This window comes from Podospora pseudocomata, chromosome 5 (assembly GCF_035222375.1).
Source record: "Podospora pseudocomata strain CBS 415.72m chromosome 5, whole genome shotgun sequence".
Taxonomy (NCBI): domain Eukaryota; kingdom Fungi; phylum Ascomycota; class Sordariomycetes; order Sordariales; family Podosporaceae; genus Podospora; species Podospora pseudocomata.
Genome location: NC_085889.1, coordinates 4,061,672 through 4,084,296, shown reverse-complemented (window position 1 = coordinate 4,084,296; position 22,625 = coordinate 4,061,672). Strand labels below are relative to the sequence as shown.

The 22,625-nt window shown below is 53.1% G+C and overlaps 8 protein-coding genes across 8 annotated transcripts; 5 read left to right on the top strand and 3 right to left on the bottom strand.

Annotated features, from left to right (window-relative positions):
• Positions 1-8: 8 nt before the first annotated feature.
• QC762_510035 (uncharacterized protein) lies at positions 9-1,502 on the top strand. Its single transcript, XM_062891412.1, has 2 exons — positions 9-379; positions 439-1,502. The coding sequence occupies exons 1-2, from the start codon at positions 228-230 to the stop codon at positions 1,448-1,450; spliced, it is 1,164 nt and encodes a 387-aa protein (XP_062742763.1). The 5' UTR covers positions 9-227; the 3' UTR covers positions 1,451-1,502.
• Positions 1,503-1,922: 420 nt separating this feature from the next.
• QC762_510030 (uncharacterized protein) lies at positions 1,923-3,864 on the top strand. The gene is made up of 2 exons (XM_062891411.1): positions 1,923-3,220; positions 3,299-3,864. The coding sequence occupies exons 1-2, from the start codon at positions 2,236-2,238 to the stop codon at positions 3,634-3,636; spliced, it is 1,323 nt and encodes a 440-aa protein (XP_062742762.1). The 5' UTR covers positions 1,923-2,235; the 3' UTR covers positions 3,637-3,864.
• A 2,838-nt stretch (positions 3,865-6,702) lies between these two features.
• Positions 6,703-8,890, top strand: QC762_0087180 (uncharacterized protein; the record flags this gene model as incomplete). The annotated part of the gene is made up of 2 exons (XM_062884009.1): positions 6,703-8,106; positions 8,174-8,890. The coding sequence occupies 2 exons, from the start codon at positions 6,703-6,705 to the stop codon at positions 8,888-8,890; spliced, it is 2,121 nt and encodes a 706-aa protein (XP_062742761.1).
• QC762_0087170 (uncharacterized protein) lies at positions 6,936-10,484 on the bottom strand (the record flags this gene model as incomplete). Its single annotated transcript, XM_062884008.1, has 4 exons — positions 6,936-7,376; positions 7,413-9,348; positions 9,408-9,800; positions 9,860-10,484. The coding sequence occupies 3 exons, from the start codon at positions 10,482-10,484 to the stop codon at positions 8,912-8,914; spliced, it is 1,455 nt and encodes a 484-aa protein (XP_062742760.1). The 3' UTR covers positions 6,936-7,376; positions 7,413-8,911.
• Positions 10,485-10,621: 137 nt separating this feature from the next.
• QC762_509990 (uncharacterized protein) lies at positions 10,622-12,229 on the bottom strand (the record flags this gene model as incomplete). Its single annotated transcript, XM_062891410.1, has 2 exons — positions 11,549-12,229; positions 10,622-11,493 (listed from the first exon to the last, which is right to left on the bottom strand). Exons 1-2 carry the CDS (start codon positions 11,757-11,759, stop codon positions 10,622-10,624), a joined length of 1,083 nt encoding a protein of 360 aa, XP_062742759.1. The 5' UTR covers positions 11,760-12,229.
• QC762_509980 (uncharacterized protein) lies at positions 11,761-15,347 on the top strand. Its single transcript, XM_062891409.1, has 2 exons — positions 11,761-13,318; positions 13,393-15,347. Exons 1-2 carry the CDS (start codon positions 13,259-13,261, stop codon positions 14,071-14,073), a joined length of 741 nt encoding a protein of 246 aa, XP_062742758.1. The 5' UTR covers positions 11,761-13,258; the 3' UTR covers positions 14,074-15,347.
• Positions 15,348-15,866: 519 nt separating this feature from the next.
• On the top strand, positions 15,867-17,650 carry QC762_509975 (uncharacterized protein; the record flags this gene model as incomplete). Its single annotated transcript, XM_062891408.1, has 2 exons — positions 15,867-16,535; positions 16,593-17,650. The coding sequence occupies exons 1-2, from the start codon at positions 16,196-16,198 to the stop codon at positions 17,648-17,650; spliced, it is 1,398 nt and encodes a 465-aa protein (XP_062742757.1). The 5' UTR covers positions 15,867-16,195.
• Positions 17,651-17,913: 263 nt separating this feature from the next.
• Positions 17,914-22,625, bottom strand: QC762_0087130 (uncharacterized protein; the record flags this gene model as incomplete). The annotated part of the gene is made up of 10 exons (XM_062884007.1): positions 22,461-22,625; positions 21,784-22,388; positions 21,601-21,727; positions 20,797-21,519; positions 20,572-20,720; positions 20,346-20,518; positions 20,235-20,290; positions 18,884-20,176; positions 18,746-18,828; positions 17,914-18,681 (listed from the first exon to the last, which is right to left on the bottom strand). The coding sequence occupies exons 1-10, from the start codon at positions 22,600-22,602 to the stop codon at positions 17,914-17,916; spliced, it is 4,119 nt and encodes a 1,372-aa protein (XP_062742756.1). The 5' UTR covers positions 22,603-22,625.

Sequence of the window (22,625 nt, the reverse complement as noted above, 5' to 3'; positions counted from 1 at the left end):
AGAGCCATCACCGATCAGCATGGAATACGCGGAGAGTATCCAAAATAATTTCCCGCGACATGATCTAGGCAGATCTTTCTATCGTAGGGGCTTAAGGATGGGAAAAACAACGACGAGCTGGTCGTCTGACCTCTGTCTTCCTTACTCCTCTTCAAGGACCGACTTTCATTGATATTTTTTTTCCCTTCCAGCACAGGCATCGTTACACTCTTTTTGCTTTACTCAATATGCCTGTCGCAACAATCTCCGTTAACCCCTTTAATCCGGCATGCTTGGATACAAGCTGTCTGAACCAGGTTGTTGGCCTCTCTGGCAATGACGCGGCCGTGCAGTTCTCGTCTTGTGTGGCCCAGTTCGGGTCGCCTGTCGTGTCGACTGTGTAGGTTCATGTTTTATATCTAGCGGGTTTGGTGCAGTTGCTGAACTCAATTCAAACAGAACGCCCACTGAGACGGTGTTTGCCACTGCTACCACGACTGTTGAATACATCGATGTCATCGTGTCGTTTACCACCGCCACGTCAACGTTAGAGGAGACCTTGACCTCGTATGATAGTCTTGTCCAGACGGCAACCGAGTACACCACTACAAATGTCGTTACCGTCTCGACCACCGTCACTGCCAGCCCTGCCCCACCCGTTGGCAAGAAAATGCGCAAGCGCAGGGGGTGCACGAGAAAGTCGTCGTCGTCAACTGTGAGCCGAGTCGAGACCGTCACGACGACTGAGCCGTCAACTACCGAGACTGAGACCATCACCTCGACATTGCCGGCGGCTTCCGTCTGCTCAGACGAAGCCGAATACTCCTCCGCCTGCTCCTGCATCGGCGCCGTAGGCGACATCACCGAGACGGTCACCGCCACGGCCGACATCTCCACCTCGACCCTCTACGAAACAGTCAGCAGCGCCACCCCCTCCGTTTCGGAATCAGTGATCAACGTCGTCGTCACCACCGTGCTCGTCAAGCCCGCAACCGTAACCACCACCACAACCGTCAGCACCAACCTCCAAACCACAACAACAGTAACAAGCATCATCCAGCCAACCCAGCAGAGCAAGCTCGTCCTGAACAACGGCCCCCGTCAGGGGAGATACCTCACCATCGTCAATGGCTATTTGCAGTACGACATCAACAATGTTGGCGCGGCAGTGGCGGCGGACTTTGGGTTTACGTCCAGCGGACAGCCTTGGTTGGTTTCCAACCCGGATATCAAGCTGTATTCCACCCAGACCAGCGCGCAGGTTGGCGTGTTGTATGTGGAGACGGACGCGCAGGCTGCGAGTAAGGGGGACCCGATTGTGACGTGCAATGTGGATGGGAATGGGATCATGAGCTGCGGGATTCCTGAGAGGGGGTTTGGGGCGGTTTTTAGCTGTGGTGCTTATTTGTATGTTGCTAGACCGACTTGGTCGCAGTCGGGGTGTACGGCGGTTACATTTAGGACTGTATAAGATGGGATTGTGTGGTGGGGGTTTATATAGGTGGGTGTAGTGGTGTGCTGGATAATTGAGCGTGGTTTCCACCAAAGGTTGTTCGCAAAAGGAGGTGTGCTGAGTGCCTTATACCCGTTAAGCATTATCCGACCTCCACCACCCACAAAATGCGCTTTCCGTTCAACTATTCCGCCTCCTACGCCTCCCCAGACAAGGAACCCTAACCTGAGTATCAACCCATAACACATATAAGATAAGTTGCTGTATGTGAGTCAGGAAGGTGCGACTTGGGTTAGTGTGTATCAAGAGTTACCGTTTGGAAGTCCGGATTTGGCGTGGACCAATCATGAAGATGGTATCGTTCATCATCATGAGTCCCAATCAAGGCTTGAGATGCACGAACACGACACAGGCCACACAGGTGAGATAGGCGTATCGAAGAGCGCCTATCTCGTAAGTTATTAAACTTTTAGCACTTTTCATTGTTGAGCTTTTCCAGTGTTTGTTGTGGTGCGTGGCGGCCACCGGCCAACTCAAAAAGCCCATTAAAGCCCCGGTTCAGTCATCAGTCATCAAACACATTGAGGCCTGCAGCATCTACCCCGTTTCTCCAATGAAGATTCGTTAGACATGCAGACATTCCGTTTGCTGTTCGCCCAATCTTCCCCACACACACTTATGACGGCCAAATGAAAAGGTGAAAACTCTTCCTTGACAAGTTGACCTCATCCTCTTCTCGGAGCTCCCCACGCCGCGACCCCGTTCTTGCCAACAACCATAACACACTACCGACCTTTGGCGTAATGGATCTGTCTGGTCTCGACCCTGAGACCTTGCGTCTCATGGTGCAGATGCAACTCGACGACCTTCATGCTCTTGGAGAAACGGCCAGCCAAAAAGGCAAGGGCCGCGCGGGAGAAAAATCCGACTTCGCCCTCGCCATCGAAGGATACCGCGATGAATTACTGCGCACTTCCCAGCTCCTAGCCGACGAAGCCATAAGCAAGAGCATTACGCAAGCAATGAGACAAGACGCCGCTGTGATCCGAGCTCTGGAAGCAGAAGAGCAGCGAGCCGCCAGTGACAGGGAGATGGCATTTCAGTTGTCTGGAACGAAAAATCCATACAGCAGCACAGTTCCACGGCCAGCAACGCCTGCCCTCGACGGCGAAACGCTTGGAAGGCTGGAACAGCTTTGGATCTCTCCGGATCGTGCTGGCACGAGTGGACATGCGGAATCATCTGCCTGGGCTTCGAGCAGAAAACAGGAAGTGTCGGGAGAGAACAACAAGAAGAAGGAATGTGTTGCGTGCAATGACGCCTTCTTCTCCTTCGACATGGTCAACAGCAACGGGTGCGGGCACGATTACTGCCGTGGTTGTATAAAGACCCTATTTCAGTCTTCAATTTTGGACGAGTCGCTCTTTCCACCTCGCTGCTGCGGAAATCAACTCCTTCTGGACAGCTGCCGACACCTCCTCCCGTCAGCGCTCGTTGGACAGTTTCGGGCCAAGAAGATTGAGCTCGAGACGCCAAACCGAACCTACTGTCACCTACCAACCTGCTCAACCTTTGTCCCACCGCAAGCTATCAAGGGAAACATTGCAACATGCCCACGGTGCAGCGCCAGAACCTGTGACGTGTGCAAGAAGGCGGCTCATGCAAACAGTGACTGCCCAGAGGACCCTGTCACGCAAGAGCTCATCCGTCTCGCGGCGGCTGAGGGATGGCAGAAATGTCGGTCTTGCTTGAGATTTGTCGAGCTCGGTCACGGATGCTACCATATTAGTGAGTTTTCTCCCAAAATGGGATTCCTGTAGTCTTTCGTGAGGGACATGAACTGACTGCGACTTTGATACTCCAAAGCTTGCCGCTGCGGTGCGCAGTTTTGCTACGTTTGCGGAGAGCCCTGGAAAAACTGCAGTTGTCCTCAGTGGGAGGAAAACCGCCTCCTTGATCGGGCAAACGCTATTGTGGGTCGCAACGCCGGAGCCGCCCGGCTTCCAGACTGGCAGCGAGCCAACCTAGTCGAGCAAGAGAGGCAGAACCAGATTATCAACCATGAGTGTCGCCACGAGAGATGGAAGTCACGCCGAGGCCCTCAGGAGTGCGACGAGTGCCACGATGAGCTTCCGAATTTCATCTATGAGTGTCGGCAGTGCAGGATCATGGCTTGCCGACGATGCCGGTTCAATCGTTTGTGAGAGGTCAAGGCTAGAGTCTAGACTTTGCTGTAGGGCCGGATGGGCAAGTAGAACCAATGTGCAGGCCCTTGTCGAGTTCATGAAGCATCCTTCAAACACCATTCCACAAAGGCCACCTGAATCAAGACCTTAAATCTCAATTCTACTGTGTGAGCACAGTGTTTAACAGTCGTACAGGTGATTATTGCGGGAGGCCAAGATTGACGGGCCCATCAAAATTCTTGCTGGTATTGTTGGAGCGAAAGCTCCGTAAAGTCATGGTGAAAAGCATGGCTGGAGGTTACTCTACTTACTGTAACTAAATGCTCGTAATGTAGGAACCTTAGCAACTAAGAGTTCTGTGGATGCTTATTGACCCATTCTTATATCTAGAGTATTTCCTCCTTTCTCGGAGATATAGGTGGAGGACCACGAGGGCAGGAGCGAAGCCCCTGCCTTCTGTGGGCATAATGTCGAGACAGACCAGTGAATCGCTGGGGGGGAAATGAAAACAGCACTCAATCACCAACGTGACAGGTAGAAAGATTAGGCATATAAAGTTTGACATTGCTATAGACGGAGCAAAAGGTACCTAGCGGACGAGTATGGGCGCGGGAACAACCCTTGTCAAAACCACGAGCAGAGGCGTTGAATAGGGGTAGAGGCAAATGTGATGACACCAAAGCGTCCTTATATCCTGTGAACCGAGCCAAAGAAAACAACTATGAACCCAAGAGCAAACTAAACGAGCGAACGAAGGAAAGATCCTTCATGACAAACAAAGGTGGACCAAAACTTCGAGGTTTCGTTTCGAGGGGATGAGTACCACATTGGCTTAAGCCCCACGGCCGCAAAATTTGGCATTGACGGTCTCGTAACCGGTCTGAGCCCCAGTGTTTCCTTGTGGCCATCTCACCCACCACCCCGACCTATACCGACCACAGATTGAAGTAATGTGGGCGTAATCCCTGGTGAGGTCGTCTCGGGTGCAGAGCCAAGCATTGCTGTCGTAGTTGCAGATGTAGGCGACTGTTGATCCAGACTTGGAGTAGAAGTTCAGGCCGCTGTTGATGGCGCCCGGCTTGCACTGATCCTTGAAAGCCCCCACGGCTTTGTCGGTCGAGCCGGGGTCAGGTTCTGCTGGGAGTTTCCGCAGTAGGTGGCGTCCGACTGGCGAGAGACGATGCGGGACGGAGGCTTGGTGAGCTCCTTGTGTGCGTTGCGAGCGGTGAGTTGGCAAACTCTTCCTCGCTCAGGGCTCGAGCGAGAAGGGTGTGGGTCTCGGTGCCGTTTTCGGCGCAGCTGACGCCGTAGACACCGCCCGGCTGATCGCTAGGGACGGTGAAGCCAGACACCATGGCGGCGAAGAGGATGAGATATGTAGGAGGATGTATGGTTTCGGTGAGGAATGAGACCTGGAGAGGATCAGGTTTCTGGGGCGGACGGCGGGAGCGCAGCTGAGGAGTTGAAGATGAGCCAAGATGCTTCAGAAGCTTGACTGTTGTTGTTGTTGTTGTTGTTGTTGTTGTTGTTGTTGTTGTTGTTGTTGTTGTTGTTGTTGTTGTTGTTATTGTTGTTGTTGTGGCTGCTGGAGGTTCTCTGATGGTTTGAGATGGGAAGAGTGGCCCCTTTTTATACTCAACTTTGGAGACATCTCTCGAGTCTGATCAAGTCTCAGGAGTGTCTCCAAGGACGATGCCCTTACATCTCACAAACATCTCAGGAACATCCCTCAGGGATTTTCTTCGTCTGATTTTACACTGCAAAGACCAACTACCTGTGACACTGACTAACAACACTACCAACACCACTTACACAAATACCATGCACTTGATGAGAGCTAGGTATATACAAACTCAATAGACAGCCAAAAGTCAGAAGGGTCCTCATCAAGGACCTTGAGGACACTGAAGATTATTCGCTGAATTGAACTGCTGTTCCAAACCCTGACTTTACAGCCCTTCTCACACTTTAAACTCAGCGTCGAGACACAAGTCCGTATCTAGCAGGGTTCGAGCGTGTCTCCATAAAGAATAAATATAATCCACCGGTTCTTTCAATTTGATATTCTCTGCCAATCACATTTCGGCATGTGTAACACGGCGTGGGATTGGAGCGCAAGTGGGAGAAAAGCCACAGTAGCAGTCAAATCTGGCCCCCAACTTTGCTTTCCCGGAGCCGATTTTAGAGCGTTGTACCCAGCACAAGACCTGGCGTGTCAGCAATAGGAAAACGATATGAGACATGAGGCGAGCAATACCCAAGACAGGCAGTTGTATGTCAGCGTCAGGTCACCACTACAACGCCAATATCCATACAAAACTCGTGGCGTGTGCGACTCCAGTTGCCACGGCCTCCGTCTCGGATGGAAAGTGGCCCATGACGACGGGAAATAAGCAGGGAGTTAAAAGTTTAAACCCGTCATATTATCGGAGTTTCTCCTGATGGTATTACAATGCTGTTGGCGGGCTGGAGTTCAATATTCAAGCGCGCTGAACTTGTGTTCGTGCTGATGGTTACAAAGGCGTGACCCGGACCATCTTGATGCGAATAAAGGACGGTGTAGATGTGAGGTTCGTGTTATTGGGCCGGCCTTTTGTGATGTGGTGATAATCTCTGCTATATGCAGAGCCAAACACCAGCCGAGGAGCGTCGAAGATGGGCTAAACGCGGCGACAGGTTGACGCGACAGGAGCCGCGCTGCACCACCTACTGGGACAGCGGCAATACCCGCCAGATTTGTTTGGAGCTGTTCTACTTTGTTGCAATTCGCTCTGTTTACAAGGCTGCAAGTAAGGAGTCTTACAGTTAAGGATCATACCAAGTAGGAACCATAGCATACCAGTCATTTCTTTCTATGCCGAAAAGAAAGTCAAACACACAGACTACTGCCTTGACACAATAACAGGGGCAATTGTTCCACAATCAGGCACCAGTCAGCCGGATACCACCTTGCGCTGCAATTCATTCTCATCATATCCGCACCCTCAACTCATACACCTCCTCGTCAACATCACCCTCAGCGATCGCAAGCTACCTACTGAGTTTTCTCATCCAGCGCGCCTACTTCCAACGAGCTCCTTCAAAATGACAGACGCAACCACCGCAACCTACACCCCCCTCCCAACCCCAACCTCAATCCGCATCCTCGTCCTCGCCCCCGCCCTTCCCTCCTCCCCCGAAATCAACTGCTACCTCCTCCCCTCCGACCTAAACTCCGACCACAACCTCTTCCCAGAAACCAACCCCCGCCCTATCAAATCCCTCTCAGTCATGTACACAAGCCCCCCCCTCCCCGGAAAACCCAACGAGTTCATCGTCTGGACCGACACCACCCCAACTCAACCCAGAAAAATGCACCCCTTCCAGCGGTACTCCGCCCTCTCCTACGTCTGGGGTGACCCGTCAGATCCAGTCTACATAAATCTAGACGGGAGACAAGTCCCGGTCACGAGGAACTTATACGCTGCTTTGAGGGCGGTGAGGAAGTTGCATGCGGGGAAAAGGTTGTGGGTTGACGCGTTGTGTATTGACCAAAGTGATTGCGAGGAGAAGAGGGTGCAGATTGGGTTGATGAGGAGGGTTTATGAGCAGGCGAAGAGGGTGATTGCGTTTGTGCCGCTAGAAAAGGGGGATGGGGGGAGGGTGGTGGAGTTGGTGGGGAGGGTTTGCAGGGCGGAGAGGTTGTTGAGGGCGGAGATGGAGGGGGGGGATAGTCAGGATGATGAGGATGATGAGGATGGCGATGATGGTGAGGATGGCGATGATGGTGAGAATGGTGAGGATGGCGAGGATGGCGAGGATGGCGAGGACCATACTTTTAAGGTCGTTCCCCAAACAGACGACCTGGAACTGCAACTCCAACAACTCGGCATTGCCGACCCAGGCCCTACCAAGTTCCTTGAAAGATTTGGACTGCCGACCGTCGATAGTCCTCTCTGGGTGTCATGGCGCCGGTTTTTTGCATCTCCGTACTTTCAGAGGATTTGGATTCTGCAAGAGTTCCTCTCCGCCAAGAAGGTCAGGTTCCATTTTGGGGACGCGCGTTTGGATGCAAGTGCTGTTATCGTTGCATGCTACGCTATCAGGGAGTATAGCGAAGTTGACAACCGCGCATACATGCAGCGTCGAGGGGAGGAATTGGCTGACAGTGGTCAGCCCCACAGAGGGCTGAAGCGGGCCTGGCTGATGTTTGAGAAGAGGGTGATATGGAAGAAGTGCCCGGCTGCTTTGGCCGAGCTCATCGTTCTGGCCGGCCAATTCTTCATGGCGACAGATCTCCGCGATAAGGTGTATGCGTTGATCGGTTTGGCAAAAGATGGGCAAGAGTATATGGGACATGTTAGCTACGAGCCGAGTGAGACCCATATCAAGGTCTTCACGAGGTTTGCCCGCTTGTTGATTGAGAAAGGGTACGCTGAAGAACTGCTTCGCTGCTCTGGGATATCTGGTTCTGCGGACCGGGATCCTGAATTGCCCACATGGGTTCCGGTGAGAGACATCATATATATCTTGCATATTGTGCTTTGCTGGGTTGAAGCTGACCACAATCCAACAGAACTGGGCCGACACATCGCCTTCAGTTAACCCAGGAGCACGCATGGTCTTCACAGCTCAAGCAGGACCTGCAAGAACAGCCAGTATGCGTGTCCTCGACGATACCAAACTCTGTGCACGAGGTGTTGTAGTGGATACGATCAAAGCAACCAGCGAGCGAATGTTTCCAGTTTCCCCTTCACAGGACTGGATGGACTGGATTGTCGCTACTGTCAAGGCAACCATTATGATTAGGGATACTTTGCCAGAAGTAAATCCAATGGAAATAATTTTTGAGTTGTTCATTCGGAAAAGGTCGCTGGCTTTCGACACGGACGACTTGCCGCGTCTGAAGAAGGGCTTCGAGGTGTTCCTCGGCCAACTCTCGTCCCTCTCCAGAGCATTGCCCATGAGGGATAAGCTGGGGGGAGGAGAGACAGTTATTATGCCGCGTCTGGAGCCGCTTCGGGCATTCTTCTTCTTCAGGGACAGATCGAACAGGGCGACAGCGGGGACGCGGTTTTGCATAACTGAAGAAGGGTTTTGTGGGGTAGCCCCCGAGAAGGTTATTGTTGGTGATCAGGTGGTCGTGCTGGATGGCAATGCTACTGCGTTGATCGTCCGGGACAGTGGGAAAGGCGAGGGAAGTTATGTGCTAGTTGGGGGCGCATATTTTCATGGGCTTGGCGAGCTTGACAGACTAAGCACTGAGCCATCGCGAGATATCGTCCTAGTCTAGCTGATAATCGGTCCTGGATCTTCATGGTTGCTCCTTGGCCACCTCTCGCGCACCACCTGGAGGCGAAGGCTTAGCAGTAGGGGGTGGCAGGACATACGGTACACATTCCCCCGTGATCGAACCCTTTGCATAGTCGTAGTATGACTCCTTCTCTAGCTCCAACTTGCGAACTCCCGCCTCCTCAAGCCATCGCTTCAGCGTTCGGACACACCTCAGTTCAATCTTCTTGAAGTAAATGCCAACAGTTTCGCGCTCCCAACGCTTCGCCTCAGCCTCATCAGCCTCGCGCTCTCGCTGTCCCTTCTTGACTTGCACACCCATGGACAGACCTGCCAGCCGTTTTTGGTTCAAGCAGAACGCTACTGTCAATGTGACGCATTCAATGATACCGAAGGGCATGTACAGAATCCTGGACTTGGATTTGAAAAGGATTCCGGCCGGGTAAACATGGATGTTGCCTAAGGTAGTTCTGTCAGTCATATCACTCATCGTCTGACACAACAAGAAATCATCATACCACAGGGCTTCCCCTTTAGCTCCGGAGCAGAACTCAACGTAGCCTGAACATCCGCCCTCAAAGACTTGGTAAACTCATCAATCAAGTCCACCTTCTGCACCCTCTTCCGGTACGGCTCCAAGGCCTCATTCAGCGCCTCCTCCAGAACATCCACACACAACAAAGCATTGAGCACCTTCTTATCTTTACTCGCCTCCTCAACAGTCTTCGCCGCCCTCCCACCTAGCCTCAAGTTGGCCTTCTCCCTCCCCATCAAGTTGCCCGTCCAACTAAACGAGACAATCTCGGGAAGAGACCACCTTAATGGCTGTGCCCCAACCGCCTGCGATGGAACGATGAGGATATTCCATGCTTCTCTCTGTATGGCTTTACCACGTGTGATGATGATGTCCTCTGTGCACCTCGTCAACATCTCACCAAACAAGACAAACGGCATAATGAAAAGAACATACCAACATGCCTCAGCGGAAACAAAAATACATCCTGCGCCTGTCCCAACTCCCCCATCATCTCTTCCTCTCCAGGCCGGACCCCCTCCGGTAAGGCCCTCAGCCTAACCGCACCACCAAGCGGTTGGTCAGGTGCCGCAGCGATAATCTCGACCATCATCTGCCCTTGGATGGGTGCTTGCGAGGCAACATATCCCGTTGTTCCCAACAACAGCTCACCAGATGTTATCCCCTTGAACTCGGACAGGGGAGCACCCTGAAAATACTGCCTCTGCCATTCTCTCGAGAGATCGCCAGGTGTTTTGGCGCGTTTGGGGGTTGCTTTTGGCTGCGTGGAGGAAGGAGGCGTCTTTCTTTTTGTGTTGGTTGACTCGGTTTCTGCTGGCTTTGGGTCTGGTTCTGGTTCCGCGGCGGTGGGGGCGACGGTGGGTGCTGTTGGTGCTGTGGGTGCTGTTGGTGGTGGTGGTGGTGGTGCTGCAGGATCTGCTGCTGGTGTAACCGCAGGAGGGGTTGCATTCGGCTCCGACCTCAGCTCACATTTCGGCTCCCAGGCCGGCGTTTCATCAACGGGATTGATAAGATTAGCGATATTCATTGTCTCTGTTCTTTGGGCATGATTCCGAAACATTCAAGAGTGGAACTCACGACGCGCTCAAAACGCGTCTTCCACTTCTCTCCGCTAGCGTCAACTCCACCGCTCGTGAGGCAGGGGTCAGAGAGCTTCATCGCAAATAACCCCAACCCTCAACTTGAACACCTCCACCTTTACCCTCCCCGCGTCCTTGATATTCCATACTTGAGTTTCTCACCGCTCGCTGGCACTTCCACGAGGCCCTCAACAATCTTGATCTTGAACTGCAAGGCTTTGAGAAGACTGTAAATGACCCTGAGGGTGGGTGTTTCGACACCTGCCTTTTCGGCTTCGCGGACTGGCTCTCCGATGATGTTCTCCACCTCAATGTGCTTGCCTTTGTCAATATCTTGCAACATACTTGGTCGGAAGAAGGCCTTGTAGTTGTCCTGGCGTATGACTGTCTCGATTAGGTCATCCGCGAGGTGAACCCCAGATACTTGCCGGGCAGTGGCTTGGATTTCCTTCATGGCCGGCCGCACCAAGTCGTCGATGATGAACTCTGAAGCACGCATGCGGGATGTGTCCATGCCCAAGATGGCAGCAATTGTGTTGTAAGAGGCGTTGTAAAGCAGCTTCCTCCATCTTGCCTTTTCCACGCTACGTTCATAGATGCAGGTCACGTTCGGACATGATCCATAGATTTCTTGAAAATTCATGGCCGCATCCTCGGATAGCTTGCATGGGATATTGTCATTGCGGAAAGGGCTGATGATGAGTTCGTCGTGGTTGACATGGTTAATTGTGCCTGGGGGGCTCTCGATGGCACCGATGTAAGGGACTCCAGATATGACCGGGTTGTAGGGAAAAGCGTCGACAATAGGGCGCTCGATGTTGAGACCGTTCTGGAGGAGGACAATTGCTGTCGTGTCTGATATGACATCGCGGTCGATGAGAGAGGCTACGCCGGGTGTGATATCGGCAAGGTTCTTGGTAGCGACGACGATGAAGTCGTATGGCTGAGAGGCATTATCGCTGCAATGTCTCTCATCTTTGGCGTTTCGGACTGCGTTTGCTGGTTAGCAAGCCTCTGCATGTTCCGTGGGGGCCATGCAACTCACTGTGAGTAGGACTCCAGCTTATGTCAAGGCCGTGGTCGATGGAGTTGATCTTGAATCCCGACTCCGTGACGGCCTTAAAGTTGGAACGCAAGACTGTCGTCACCTCTGCCATGCCGCCCTTTTCGAGTGCGTATGCTGCCATTGTTCCCACGCCGCCAGATCCAAAGACGAGGACCCTCGCCTTACGGCCTTTGATTGGTATAAAGCTCATTCTGCGACAAAGTTGAAGGTGGAAGATGGGGTGGTTTGATGCTTTGGAGTGCTTGTTGGCAAACGAGAGAGGAGAGGGAGAGGTAAAGAGACGTGGAAATCCCTTTTGCTGTTGCCATTAGCGCCTGTTTGCCGGATGCTCTTCCCATCCCAGCAACCAGGCACCTGGCACTCAGAGAGAGTCCGACATGGCAGTTGCTGATGGCCCGGATAAGTGTGTGCGTTGCTCTTGCTGACCCCCACGCACGCGTTTGCCGGGACCAAAGCCGTTACCTCCTCCGAGACCCCCGAGAGCCATTCAGAGGCCAGCATGTTTGACCGGTTCTCACTGGACCGGGGCGACACATGTGCCTATGGGGCACGGCGCATCCCACGAGCTGGCCACCTGAAGCGGCAGCCGACCCGACCGCCTGGAACCACTCAACTTTCGTCTGCCTTATCGTTGCTAGCAGCATGCTCCCGATGTCGACCATAAATCCAATTTCGTCTCTTCTTCTTATCAAAGGCAAACCGTGTTTTCCTTGATCGACGACAAGCACAACAGGTTACACCAATGCAGGTCTACCCCGATATTTCTTGCTATCGGGACCACAACGATAGGGAATCTCCGCGGGGGTCGGCATGTTTGTCATGGTCTGATTCAGACATCCAACTTCGCGGTGAGCAAGGTGAGACGCACTCTTGGCCATGTGTGGCATTCCACCAGGAGCCAATGATGTGCTCTCGCCAACCACCTCTACCGCAAGACTGGTCAATACTTGAATATCTATATGTGTCAAAGCTTTCTGTGTTCCTGCACTAGGCTGTACGTGTTTGATGCTTCCAGAAGATCCACGTCACCTAGCATTGATTATGGATGCTGAATGTTTTTCAGGATACAGAATCCTAACCTGGTTTGGCTTTTCAAACCTCGAACGCAGTCATTCTATTTCTATTAGCCAGACCGACCATACCACCGACCGAATCCTTTAGTACTCAACAAGACAACGGCTAGCGGACGCCTCCCACTACACTTGAACTCCTGAACATTCCAATTTCTCGACATCTCGACGTCAGCGGAATGAATGAGTCTCGACAAGAAATTACTCATCAGAATGGCCTTGCCAAAGCTGACTATGTCTTGGCAGAATGTGTGCCGGCAGATAGGTGGATGAATCTGGGGACAAAATGAAATCCCGAACCTGGCTGGCTGGGGACCACGGAGGGGACGTCTCCGATAGGGCAAGATGAACAATCAAGGACAGCTGGTGACGAGATGTCATCCAGTAATTTTGCTGAGCTTGCAATCGAAGATGACGACCCTATATTGCTATATTGGCCAAGCAGGCTAGGAGATGTCCATGACCAGATGCGTCTTCAAAGCTTCAGCACCGGCTTACCCTGGGCAAGGGAGCGCTGGATGCTAAAGGGGTATTTAAAACCCGCTCTGATCTCGAAAACATACTCTCGCCAGTCCAGCCCAAGAACTAGGAGACTATTTCTGCATCAGTCGTTGCCGTGATGAAGCTCATCTCTGTTGTTGCTCTGGCCTCCTTGGCCAAGGCTCATAGCATCTTCCAGGTACGGACGATCACACCATTTCCCCAAATCCCTTTCTCCGTCGCCTTGACTGACTGATCTCCACTTTTCAACAACAGAAAGTCTCCGTCAACGGCGTCGAACACCCGCAACTCCACGGTCTCCGCGCTCCCTCTCAGCCCAACCCCGTCACCAACGTCAACGACGCCCAGCTAGCCTGTGGTATCCGAGGCACGCAGTCCAACCAAGTAATCTCTGTCAAGGCCGGTGACAGAATTGGCGCGTGGTGGGGCCATGTCATCGGTGGTGCTCAATGGCCCAACGATCCTGATCACCCCATTGCCTCCTCCCACAAAGGGCCCATCTCAACCTACATGGCCAAGGTCGACAACGCGGCCACAGCATCTCCCAACAACCTCAAGTGGTTCAAGATTTCTGAGGAGGGCCTCAACACTCAGACTGGAAAATGGGGCGTGGACACCATGATCGCCAACAAGGGCTGGTCCTACGCCACGATCCCTACCTGCCTGGCACCGGGCCACTATCTACTGCGGCAGGAGCTGTTGGCCTTGCACTCTGCGTACAGCAACATGGGGGCTCAGTTTTATCAATCATGTGCTCAGCTCAGTGTGTCGGGCAGCGGGAATCATGTCCCGAGTGAGACTGTTAGTATTCCGGGTGCGTACAAGCAGAATGATCCGGGGATTTTGCTGCAGATTTGGGTGGCTAGTGTGCCGGATAATGGGAGGAAGCCGTATCCTATTCCTGGACCGAGGCCGATGACCTGCCCTGCTTAACGTGCAGGAGGTCTCGGAGAAGGTCTGCTGTTGAGGTTGGCAACGCGGACCGACAGCCAGCAGAGTTATCACATCACAGTTTGCCATATTACTTTGCTATTTCTACAGTAGCCCCCTATCCATATCACGACAAGGTGCTACTCTCCGCGTTGTACAGCATTCTTGGCAAGCAGAATGGATCACGGATGTCTTCTTTCCTTTCAAAGCTTCATGCTTCGATATGGCACAGCTTTTGCTCAGCACAATTCTGTTTGCGGTGTGATCTCCACCACCCGACCTTCAACGATTTATTTCTACAGGCTTCAAATCATTGTTACCTACTTAGATATCATTCTATTTATTTTCGCTATCATGATCTCTCTCAACACTCAGATTATATGCTTGAAGATCGGCAAGGCTGCCTTTAAAGAAGGTAGCAGCTCTCAGGGGGAAAAGGAATCCACGCCGTTCGGTACCAACGCCCTCAATCTCCAAGCTCCCGCAGCGGGATCCTTCACTGTGACAGAGGGCTATATGAAGCAGGTCACCTCAACATGGCCCGCGCGGGGGAAACGTGCCGATGCTTTTGATTTGAGATACGCGCGGTCGCTACAGGAGCCGGGTAGATGCATATGCGAAAATAGGGCGGGTTGGCCCGCTCAAAGGTGGCGGCAAGCGAGCATCAGGGTATCAAGCAAGGTTGATGTGATCAATTGGGAGAGTCTTGACAATCTGGACCGAGGATGACGGGGATCGTGGGATGAAGCTTTTAGGAACTGTATCCTGGAATGAAACTGGAGGGCTGGTACCTTCCTTATATGCCGCCCATTATGTGGAAGAGATCGTGATATGGAACGGTTGAGAGCTTGGGGTAGGTTCTTGTGGGACGCAAGCTTGCAGACTGCGGAGATGGAGCGCGGTTTTGGACCCCGAGGCTCGGTGGCCTCTTTCACGGAGAATGCGGGCGCAGGTCTTTGCTATTGTTGGTGATCTCGGGCACTGAGACAGTCACATACTAAACTGCATACACACGGCAATGACCTACCTTAGGTGTGCAATTCAAGGACGACATCTCCAACCTTGATCTCGACACAATAATCGATGGGCACATCACCAATTTCATCGACCGAATTGCCCCAACTTGAAACGTCTTCACCTTCCCTCTTCACAGTGCACATTTTGTTTCCTGCAGGTACGCGGCGGCGATGCACAGGCTCGCGTGCTGTTGTGGGCGGCACAGCAGACCATCGCAGGGGTAAAGGTGTGGAATATTGGCGGACAAGCTCATTCGGCTGATCTGGTTGCTCCTAAATATGGCTCTTTTCACCTGGGTTGTGGAGATTACTCCGACCATCATATGCCATCAATTAAGCTTCTTACTGATTTGCCTCAAACCCTGGTTAACTCCGATGTCATGTTCTTCCGGAGACACGGACGAGTCTAAACGGCAGCCTGCCCGGCTTTCAGAGCTGAGATTCCGTGCCACGGAGGCGAAAGCTCTTGGGGCCAACAGCTCGGAGTGTCTGGGTTTCTGCACGAAGTGGACATGATTCGAGGTGAAGTGCTCAGGTGTTGCGTGTGTAAGGTGGCACAAGAGACGATCACTTCCCCCTATACCACCTTTTCCTCTCGAGGGTCTTTGGGGTCGATTACATGATTACCTAGGTACCCTTGAGCGGAATAAGGCAAACATAGTAACCTCTTTTTAATAACGATCCTTGTTGGTTCTGGCCGTGGATTGCGATTAGACTTGCAGATTGGCCACTGCAAGGGTTTCCTGATTTTCTCGTGGCATTCTTGTCCCTGTAGAGTAGCCGTGCCGCAACAAAACACATCTTGCACAACATTGAAACATTGAAACACCCACACTTTAGCCCTCACAACTTGGTGTCTGTGTGCACTGGCCAGTACGATGACTGCGCCGTTGGAATCCTCTCCGCCGCCACCCTTCGCCCACCCCAGAAATCCTTCCGTAAATAACTCATTTCAATCTCTGTATTCCCACCGCGATTGACTTTTCTATTTTTCATTTTTTGTTTTGTTTTTGAGTTGCTGACTTTTGAATACTCGACTGCAAGGGAAGAAAAAAGGTGGATCTACATGAGACGACTGGAATCGACTGTGACCAGCAACCAGCACGTCGATGACAACAAAAACAACCAAAATGTCATCGCATAAACCGATATGGCTGGCCAATACGCTAGCCCTGCTGCTGGTCAGCGGCCGCATTGATGGAGTGCGAGCGCAGGAACCAACATGCTACGACACGTGGGGGAACAAAGACACGAACCAAGTGCCGTGTTATGGGTCAGGATCAACACCAGATACGAAAACGACAACCCACTGCTGCAACAAGAACGACTACTGCTTATCCAACGGACTATGTATGAGCCCACAAGCCAACAACCTCATGACACAGCAAGGCTGCACAGATAAAGACTGGAACGACTCATCATGCAACCGGCTCTGCCAACCAGAAAAACGTGACCCCTCCCACCCTCTGTCCAACTACTAGCACAATCTCACTAACATCACCACAGGAAACAACCTCCTCCCATCAATACCCCTAATCCCCTGCCCCTCAACCCTCAACTCCTCCTCCGGCCTCCAGTTCTGCTGCGGCAACACCCCCTCCGAAGCAGCCACATGCTGTTCATCATCATCATCCAGCTCCCCCTTCCCCATCCGCCCCGGCGCCCTCCTCCTCCCCTCATCATCCTCCCCCTCCGACACCACCTCCACCTCGTCAGAAACCCTCAAAATAGGCCTCGGCATCGGCCTCGGAATCGGCATCCCCATCTTCGCCCTCCTCCTCGTCCTAACCTACCTCCTCGCCCACCCCCGTTCACCCCGCTCCTCCCAACCCCCCTCCCAATCCAAACACCGCTATGACCCCTCAACCCTAACCACAGGCTGGCACCTCCGCGCCCCCTCCCGCACCACCATCCGCGGGGGGTACCGCTCCCACGAAAAAAGGGACTCCTTCGGCCGAGTCGACACCAACGTTGGCCCCCCTTCTGAAGACGGTGACTTCCCTAACCACAACCCTGCCTCTGCCTCCGCTGCTGCATGGCCACCGACGGGGACAAATGTCGCTGCTGCAATTGCTGCTTGGGCTAATATTAATGCTAACCACCATCTCAATAATGACGAAGTCCCGCCCAGTCCAAAGGAGATGGACGCGAGGAGTAGGGCGGGGTCGAGGTTGAGGTATTACTTTCGGGGGGAGACGCCCACTCCGGGGAGGTATGAACTCCCTGCTTCGGAGGGGGGTGGTGATCAAAAAGGGAGGAAGATCGGGGTTGGGATTGGGGTGAGGGAGATGGGGGAGCAGGAACTGCCGGGGTATGAGCAGGATGAACAAGGGGTTGGAACGATGGGGACGGTGGGGGCGGATAGTATGACTATTGGGAATGTCGGGGCTGTGCCTGTTACGCCTATGGGGGCGGGAACTATGAATAGGACTATGCCTAGGGCAGAGCAAGTGTCGCCACTGACGGCGGTGGAAGGAGGGCAGGGAATGTTTGCTGCTGGTGGGGGGGGGGTGTTGGATAAGGTTGTTAGTGGGGAGGTTATGGGGCAGGGGCATGAGAGGTGATTTCTTTGAGGCTGTTTCTTTTGTCTTGGTTTGGGAATTTGGTTGGGGGAAGGGAGGGTTGGATAGCATTGTACGATTCATTGTGGTTTATAATTGTGGAGGGTACCTATGGGGGCTCTCCAGGGCTTTGAGGACATGTAATGATATTTCAAGAGGAAGACGGGTCCGATTGCCCTGAAAACAAATCAATTCCGTGTCCATAGGGAATCTGATACTAATCTAAGTTACCTGATCTTGCAAGCTACCACCCTCCCACTGTCTCGTTACTTGCTCGCCTCAAACAACTCCAACACATTCTCCATGAACCTGTCCCACAGCTCCTTACAGAGCCCAACAACGAACCCCAGGACATCCCGCGGGCTCCATGTCGCCCGGAAGTCAAAGGCCTCGCCCAGAATGAAACCCTTAACCCGGATGGTAAAAGGTCCACCTTTGGTGATGGTCTTGAGAGACCCAGTCAGCTCGACCAATTCGATATTGAGCGTGTCAGCCAGCCGCTGGGCGAGCCACTTGCCAGCTGCAAGAACAGCTGCTGCCACCGCTTTGGCAGCGTCGAGGCCTGCCTTTGCAATGTCGACCCATGTGGTATTCTTCTGTGCAAAGTCGAGCGCCGCGAGTGCTGTCTGGAAAGCAATGAAGTGTATCCCCTCAGCCACTCCCTTGACCACAGCTCGAGCAGCCTCCAAAATCTTTTCCTGAACTGCCAAAAGAACACCCTTTGTCGCTGCTGCAGCTTGCTTGATCCCCAAAGCAGTCTTTTCTGCCATGACGACAGCCCCTTTTGCTATCTCTATTCCGGCAGCATGGATAGCCACGACACCGTCAACAGCGACTTGAGCGGCGGCAATGATGCCGTCCCACATGACGCGGGCGGCACGGAGAGCACCCTCGGCCAGGTTAACAGCCCCGAGTGCAATGTTGTAGGCGACGCCTTCGACGATGAATCTTGCACCATCAAGAATGAGATTCGCCGCACCAAGAGCCATCTTCATGACAGCCAGCTCAGCTCCGAGGACTCCGACACGGAAAGCCTGGATTTCGTTTGCACGTCAGCGTATGTACAAGTTAAACAAAATGCAGAAGTAGTCTCCCTACCTTGAATGGCTTCTCGTACCATGCTGCGTCATCAAGGTCGTCAACAGCATCGTCATAGTCCCGTCTTGCTCGATCGACGCGCCCTAGATGGAAAGTGAGAAAGTGTTCACGACATGCCCTGGGGCGAGGACCACTTACACTCTTCCTCATTCACTCGTGCCCTGGCACTCTCCAACGCCTGAATAGCGTTGCCGAAATCCCTCTGGAGCTTCTCCCGCGATCCCTGGAGATCACGAATCTTACCATTGATGGCTTCCTCGCCATCGCGCCGTTTCTGGGCAAGATCACGCTTCTTGCCGTCCATGTCATCCTGGAAATCCCGTTTCTTCCCCTCCAAGACAGCAACAGCTTGGCGAATGTGCTCATCGGCACGCTTCTCTTCCTCCAGGATGTACTGCTCGTTCTCAACCTGCTCCCGGCGGCACTTTTCCTCTTCCGCTCGCAGATCAGCCTGGGCCGCCTCCATGGCAGCGTCAAACTTGGCCTGCGTTCTTTTCACCTCTTGCTTGGCCTCCTCGCATTTACGCTCAAATTCAAGCTTTGCCTCGTCCACCTTGCGTTTGGCCTCCTCAATACCTTGGTCAACCGACGCTTGAGCACTTGCAAACCACTTCTGCATCGCTTCCGAGATCTCTGTCAGGATCCGCTGCTCCATCAAAGCATGGAGTTGGAAATCGGCATCTTCAAGGTTTGCCAAAGCGCCGGTATTGGCACTAGCACCGCCCTTCTCCAACTCCCTGTCAGCAGGCTCAGGCTTGATGAGCTTGCCATCGACCTGAAACTTGATGAGATCACTCCACGCCAGTTCAAAATTGAACTCAAGCTCCGGATCAGGCATGATCTGTGCCTTGACAAACACACCAGCCTCAAGATCCCAGAGCGCCACGCTCCCACTGAGCTCAAAACACTGCCGCTCTTTGGTGATCTCAAAGTCAATGAAGGCATTTTCTCCCTGAGTGCCATCAGCGCGCTTCCCGCCCCGGATTACAAGAGGACCAAGGGTGAAGCCTTCGATTTCCCCCTTGAGCTTGAGGCCTTCACTACCGATTCGGCAGTCAATCTCGACCTTTTTGTCAAGAATGAAGGCTTTGCCCTGCACGACGAAGCCAGGGGGGTAAACCTGTGTGCCGATGATGCAGCCGAGCGGACTGGCGTAGACGTTGACGTCCTGGAAACGAATGATCTCGCGGTCGGGCTTGTCGATGTCTAGGTCTGCTGCCGCGTTGACGAGGTTGATGACTTGGCTGGATTCGAAGCGGGTTGCTTGAAGCTTGACTAGCGTCTCCTTGGGGTTGGTTCCGAGATTGATGGCGAGCGCGTAGGCGTCCACCTCGTCGACGACGAAGCCGCCTTCGAAGCCCATGCCGGATGGTGTTCCTGTGGCGAGGAACTGTTCGTAAACAATCTCGACTTCCAGGGTTAGGCGGGGACCTAGTGAGATGTCAGCAATTTGAAACCACGGCGCTATCACTATGAGCTATTCGCGTACCAATCTTGAGCCTAGGACTCAAACCCAAGGGGTTCTTCCACCAGCCAGACATCTGGCTATTCACAGGTCAGCAGGAGAGCCAAGGGTTCTAGTTTGATATGGGGGACTCACGCATAAGCTGCGGCCTGCAGGTTGTTGGCCGCCACGCCAAGGTCGAGCTGGAGAGGCTTCTCCTCGCCTTCGGGGGTGACCCAAAGTGTAGCTTGGAAGAGTACACGCAACTCGGGCTGAGTTTCAATGATGAGTGTCAATGGCCCGGACACCACGGTGGGAGATAGCTCGATCTGGAAGTATGGTCAGTCAGGTGAGTGGAAGACTTCACACGTGTTTGACCTACTCGAATGCTCTCAGGCAAGATGATACCGACGCTGAGACCGCCCTTCTTGGAATATCCAGCACGGAGGATGTACCTGTCCTCTGGCGATGTGCCCTTGCACAAGTCACCAACAAACGGAACCGACTTTAGTTCAGCGCAAAGGAAGATTCCTATTGTGGGCATCCACGCCCGCTGTCAGCTGTTATTGACCCAGAGTATGTGACCGAGGACGGGGGAAATTTTCACCTTCCTTGATCGGGAACCGCGCCGTATTCAGGCCGTAATCGTTAGAAATGTCCTTACTCGCCGCCACCAGTGTCACGCAGTCAAGCTGCAGATCCATAGGGTGGTCATCTCCCATGGCACCCCCCAGCATCTTGCCGATACTGACGTTCTCACAGTCAAGCCGGCCGTACACGAAATAGTTGAGTGGGCCGTCAGCAGACTTTGTAATAGCGGCTGCGACTTTGAAGTTGAGGTTGGCGTCGCCAGTATGGACCTCGACATCGCCGCGGATTACGGCTGCAACAGGGGTTCCTTTTTTCTGAGCTGGTGATTGTCCCGGAACTCCTTTCATGCTGGAAGGCGGCAGTTGAGTTCCCCCTGTGGCCTCCTTTCCTTTTTCCGCGTGGTCTTGAGAAGGAGGTTTGGGCGGGTTCACATTACCAATGATCAACTCCAAGCCGGCTTGCTTGATGCAAACATCTTCACCAATGTGAAGGTCGTCAACAGCACCGGATATCATGACACCGTCGACCGAAATGAGAACCTCAGCGGCTGCGACCTTGTATGAGTCAACCCAGACCTCGCCGTACAACACCAGCCGCCCTTGAGATATCTCGACGGTCAGTTCGCTAAAGCGGACATCCTGCTCCACAGGGTCGAGGTTGGAGCCCGTCATGGTGTTGAAAAGCCGGCGGATGTCATCCATTGTCAGCGTCTTGATGTATCCGCGGAGGAGCGAGCCGGCTGATCAGTTGGGTTAGCGTTGCTCAGTTCTTGGTTGGCTATCAACGAGGTGAAATAGGCGAAGAGGCAAGGGATACAAACATTTCTTGACGTGGCCACTCAGCTCAACAACAACGCCACCGAGATTCCAGGTTGACAGAATAGAGAACTCCAAGGTCCTCCCAACGTCCGACTTGATGATTGAAGTCCCAAAGGTGACTTTGTCGAGCTAAAACAGCATTCTGTCAGTGGTGGGTTGCCGAGGTGGACAAGAAGAACACTCGCATCAAGACCTGAGACGCCAAAGACACTCTCCCACTTCTCACTTCCGCCAAAGTTCATAGCTATATCCAGAGAATCTGCCTTGGGCTGAAGCTTGTACTCCAGAACAAGGGGCACCACCGAGTTGGGGATGGCCAGGTGCAGCGTGCCAAAGAACCCCCACATGGTCTCAAGATCAACACCTTTACTCGGGACAACGTTGAGCTCGACACCAGCGTTGCGGAAAGTGAGAAACTCGCCAAAGCCACGGTTGATGCCGTTGATACTCCCTTTGAAGGTGAAGCCAGTTGCAATGAGATCGTCGCTGTAATCCTGTTGGATGCCCAGGTGTGCTGAGAGATGCAGGCCGGGCTGTTCTTGAGCGAAGACATCACGGAGGACGTCGTGAATGGGTTGCAACAAGCCACGGAACTCAACATCCGTCTCAAACCACAGCCCAGCTTTCTTGAGCGCTGAGGCATCCCGGCCAAGCCAGATCATAGACGTGTTCTTCATGGTGAGGGCATCGAAGTCGGTCCCGTTTAGACTGGGAAAGATGGAGCCGAGCGAGATGTCCTCGTCGAACTTGAATTCCTTGAAGAGCTCCATCGGGCCTTTCGGCTTCTCGACTGTGCGCAAAAGATTAGTGATTATTCATCGCTGTGAAAGTCAAACTACTAAAAAACCTGAAATGTACTCACCAGGTTTCGGTTTCTCGACGGGGACATCGATCCAGTATTCTACGAGTTGGCCATTTTCGAACTTCATGCGTTTCTGCCTTGTGAACTGGGGCTCTGAGCCAGAAGAGACTTGGCCCTTGGAGTCGGATGGATTGCCAGACATTGTGAAAATCGACTGGCCCGTTA